The following is a 4,638-nucleotide window of genomic DNA, read 5'->3' on the forward strand; positions in this document are numbered from 1 at the left end:
CTTCGTTACTCTCCCTCTACGTGTCCAACAGCAGGCCAGCACTCCTCCTTTGCTCAGGTAAGGAAGAAAGGTTGGAATGAATGCAGTTTTTCAGCAACAGGCAAAACAATTCAGCCCTTCTGCTCTTCAGGAGGTAGTTCCGTCTAGCACGGTCAAACGTGTAGCAGATGAAATATATTTCAGCTGTTTGTGATCTAGAGACAATGATACAAAGTTTGCGTTGCTGTAACCCTAAACAACGTCATTATAACTTTTCCAGAGAGGGGAAAGCACACAGCCTGTACTGTAGACTTCACTACTCTGTGTGTTTGGTGATTTCATGTCTATTCCCTGGTCTATTCCAGTGTGATGTTAGCCTCTATAGAGTTTCTGACCTGTTGTGTTTCCTCTGTCCTGACTGACCTCTCTCTTCTCTTTCTTCTTTCTTTTCTGTTTATGTAAATATCTTGCTCAAAGGAGGTAAATCTAGATTCTTCCTAAACAAGAATGAGCTCAGATTTCTGTTGGGATAAAGTTAATTTGATACAGTGTAAATGTAATTGTAGGGAAAGAAGTAGAGTGGTCAGGGAAGATGGAGAGGTGGGGAAGGGATGGGGTGCGAAGGGAAGGTGGAGGGGTGGGATGGAGAGGTAGAGAGGTAGAATAAAGAGATGGAGGGGGGGATAAAGAGATGGAGGGGGGATAAAGAGATGGAGGGGTGGGATAAAGAGATGGAGGGGGGGATAAAGAGATGGAGGGATAAAGAGATGTAGAGCTGAGGGGTGGGATAAAGAGATGGAGGGGGGGATAAAGAGATGGAGGGGGGGATAAAGAGATGCAGAGCTGAAGGGTGGGATAAAGAGATGGAGGGGGGGATAAAGAGATGGAGGGGGGGGATAAAGAGATGTAGAGCTGAGGGGTGGGATAAAGAGATGGAGGGGGGGATAAAGAGATGTAGGGGGGGATAAAGAGATGTAGAGCTGAGGGGTGGGATAAAGAGATGGAGGGGGGGATAAAGAGATGGAGGGGGGGATAAAGAGATGTAGAGCTCAGGGGTGGGATAAAGAGATGGCGGGGTGGGATAAAGAGATGGAGGGGGGGATAAAGAGATGGAGGGGTGGAATAAAGAGATGGAGGGGGGGATAAAGAGATGTAGAGCTGAGGGGTGGAATAAAGAGATGGAGGGGTGGGATAGAGATATGGAGGGGTGGGATAGAGATATGGAGGGGTGGGATAGAGATATGGAGAAATGTAAGGGTGGGATAAAGAGATGGAGGGGTGGGATAGAGAGGTAGAGGGGTGGGATAGAGAGATGGAGGGGTGGGATAAAGAGATGGAGGGGTGGGATAGAGAGGTAGAGGGGTGGGATAAAGAGATGGAGGGGTGGGATAGAGAGGTAGAGGGGTGGGATAAAGAGATGGAGGGGTGGGATAGAGAGGTAGAGGGGTGGGATAAAGAGATGGAGGGGTGGGATAAAGAGATGGAGGGGTGGGATAGAGAGGTAGAGGGGTGGGATAAAGAGTTGGAGGGGTGGGATAGAGAGGTAGAGGGGTGGGATAAAGAGATGGAGGGGTGGGATAAAGTGATGGAGGGGTGGGATAAAGAGATGGAGGGGTGGGATAAAGAGATGGAGGGGTGGGATAAAGAGATGGAGGGGTGGGATAAAGAGATGGAGGGGTGGGATAAAGGAATGGAGGGGTGGGATGGAGAGGTAGAGGGGAGGGATAGAGATATGGAGAGATGTAGGGGTGGGATAAAGAGATGTAGGGGTGGGATGGAGAGGTAGAGGGGTGGGATAGAGAGGTAGAGGGGTGGGATAGAGAGGTAGAGGGGTGGGATGGAGAGGTAGAGGGGTGGGATAGAGAGGTAGAGGGGTGGGATAGAGATATGGAGGGGTGGGATAGAGATATGGAGAGATGTAGGGGTGGGATAGAGAGGTAGAGGGGTGGGATAGAGAGGTAGAGGGGTGGGATAGAGATATGGAAAGATGTAGGGGTGGGATAGAGAGGTAGAGGGGTGGGATGGAGAGGTAGAGGAGTGGGATAGAGATATGGAGAGATGTAGGGGTGGGATAAAGAGATGGTGGGGTGGGATAGAGAGGTAGAGGGGTGGGATAGAGAGGTAGAGGGGTGGGATAGAGAGGTAGAGGAGTGGGATAGAGATATGGAGAGATGTAGGGGTGGGATAGAGAGGTAGAGGGGTGGGATGGAGGCAGGGTGGTGGGATACATACACCTGTCTCCTCTGTTACCAACCATCCAGTCCAGCTCAGGTAGAGACTAGCTCAGGTTCCTATGGTCCCAGTTCCTCCTGTACTGGTTTGGACAGGACAGGACTATAGGGTTAAAGACAGGGTTAGAGTTAGAGCGAGGTGTGTTTCTACCTGGTGTGAGTTTCACTCTTATCAGAAGGCTGGGGTTCACATATCCTGCTCACTATTACCTCTCCTTTCCAGTACAGTGTCTCAATGTGGCTCCCCACAGATCCAGGATCAACTTATCCTTAAGTGGGGAAACTAATCATCAATCATCATCATACTCCATGGCTAACTGTCTGGGGCCTTAGTAATGTAGTAGGACTCTTGGGGTTTGTAGTTCTTCAGGTGTTGGGTAGGATGACTTTATACTTGTGACTAATTCAGGAACTAGACCGGGTTGAGGAACAAGCAGCATCTGTCCTGCCCTGCTCAGCAGACATGGTGATTGCTAACTCAGTTGATACTGTACCAGTGGAGGCTGCTGAGGGGAGGATGGATCATAATAATGGAATGGAATGATATCAAACACATTTTTGGGGGAGTGTTTCATGTGTTTGATATCACTCCATTCCAGCCATTATTGTGAGATGTCCTCCTCTCACCAGCCTCCACTGCTCTCTATAGTGTGTTTGACTGATCCATCTGATCCTGGCTCAGCTTCCATGACAAAATACAAACACTCTGCACAGGCTACATCACTTGATGTCCTACTACAATGTGAAACACCTACTCATTATCCTAACCATGTCTATTGTCTTTCTACCTCTGTAGTATGTCTAACCCTACCAAAACAGAGAATGTGTCCACCTTGGAGACTGCCATGCAGCTGATGATCCAGACCTTCCATAAGTATTCTGGAGACGAGGGTGACAAATACACCCTGAGCAGAGCAGAGCTCAAAGTGATGCTCTCTGCAGAGCTGGGCAACTACCTGGGGGTAAGGAGCTTCACACACACACAGACACACACGCACAGACACACACACACAGACACACACGCACAGACACACAGCGTAAAAGTCTTCCTCTCTCCCTTACCCAGAATGCCCAGGACAAGGAAGCAGTGGACAAGGTGATGGGGGACCTGGATGCCAACAATGATGGAGAGGTGGACTTCACTGAGTTTGTTATCCTGGTGGGGGCGCTCACCGTCGCCTGCAACGACTTCTTCCTGGAGTACAATGACAAGGGGGAGAAGAAGTGAACACAACACACACACGTACACTCACACATATCTATACTCTCTCTCTCTCTCTCTCTCTCACTCACTGAGGAAAGGAGGACGATTTATGAGACATCTCCACTCAAATCTTGGCTAGGCTTAATGTCTACTGTTTAATAACAGAGACCTACACACACCATTACATACCACACACATGCACACACACACTCTGAGATGGTCATAGATGCATCGTGGCACACTGGGCAGTGTGTTTTTGTGTTTAGTGTGTGTGCCATCTTAATCCAAACCAAACTCAACACACAGAAGTTTATTCCAGAGTAAAAATGTGGAGTTTAAATCATCATTAATAACAGTCATTGTTGAATATGTGAATATAATTTCTCTATGTTTTCATTTGTTTTGTAAACTCCCTGTTCATTTCTCATTCATTGTTAAACTGTTCCTCCTCGATAGAATAAACCTGACATTTAACCAAAGCTTGTTGTGGAGTATTGTTGTGGTTTCTGGATACTTTGTGTGTATGTTTGGGATATTCCTCATTTTACCCAGTCTCTCTGATGGAGAGGAGTAGTAACACAGTCTGGCCACCAGATGGGAGCAGAGTGAGAGACTCTCCAGGGATGGACTTTTGTGTCTGTGCTGTACTTCCGTTACCTTAATCAAATCCAATTTTATTGGTCACATACATGTGTTTAGCAGATGTTATTGCAGGTGTAGCGAAATGCTTGTGTTTGTAGCTCTAACAGTTCAGTAATATCTAACAAGTATTTCACAACATATACACACACATCTAAGTAAAGGAATGGAATTAAGAATATATAAATATATGATGAGCAATGTCAGAGCGGCATAGACTAATATACAGTAGAATAGAATACAGTATATACATACGAGATGAGTAATGAAAAATGTGTAAAAATTATTAAAGTGAATAGCATTCCATTTATTAAAGTGGCCAGTGATTCCAAGTCTATGTATATAGTCAGCAGCCTCTAATGTGTTAGTGATGGCTATTTAACAATCTGATGGCCTTGAGACAGAAGCTGTTTTTCAGTCTCTCGGTCCCAGCCTTGATGACCTTTTTGGCCTTCCTGTGACATTGGGTGCTCTAGGTGTCTTGGAGGGCAGATAGTTTGCATCGGGCAGACCGCACCACCCTCTGGAGAGCCCTGCGGTCACGGGCGGTGCAGTTGTCGTACCAGGCAGTGATACAGCCGACAG

At 47.2% G+C, this 4,638-nt stretch overlaps 1 protein-coding gene across 1 annotated transcript; it reads left to right on the top strand.

Annotated features, from left to right (window-relative positions):
* On the top strand, positions 1-3,893 carry LOC109885769 (protein S100-A1-like). The gene is made up of 3 exons (XM_020477578.2): positions 1-57; positions 3,007-3,172; positions 3,277-3,893. The coding sequence occupies exons 2-3, from the start codon at positions 3,008-3,010 to the stop codon at positions 3,436-3,438; spliced, it is 327 nt and encodes a 108-aa protein (XP_020333167.1). The 5' UTR covers positions 1-57; position 3,007; the 3' UTR covers positions 3,439-3,893.
* The last annotated feature ends 745 nt before the right edge of the window (positions 3,894-4,638 follow it).

Source organism: Oncorhynchus kisutch, linkage group LG13 (assembly GCF_002021735.2).
Source record: "Oncorhynchus kisutch isolate 150728-3 linkage group LG13, Okis_V2, whole genome shotgun sequence".
NCBI lineage: Eukaryota > Metazoa > Chordata > Actinopteri > Salmoniformes > Salmonidae > Oncorhynchus > Oncorhynchus kisutch.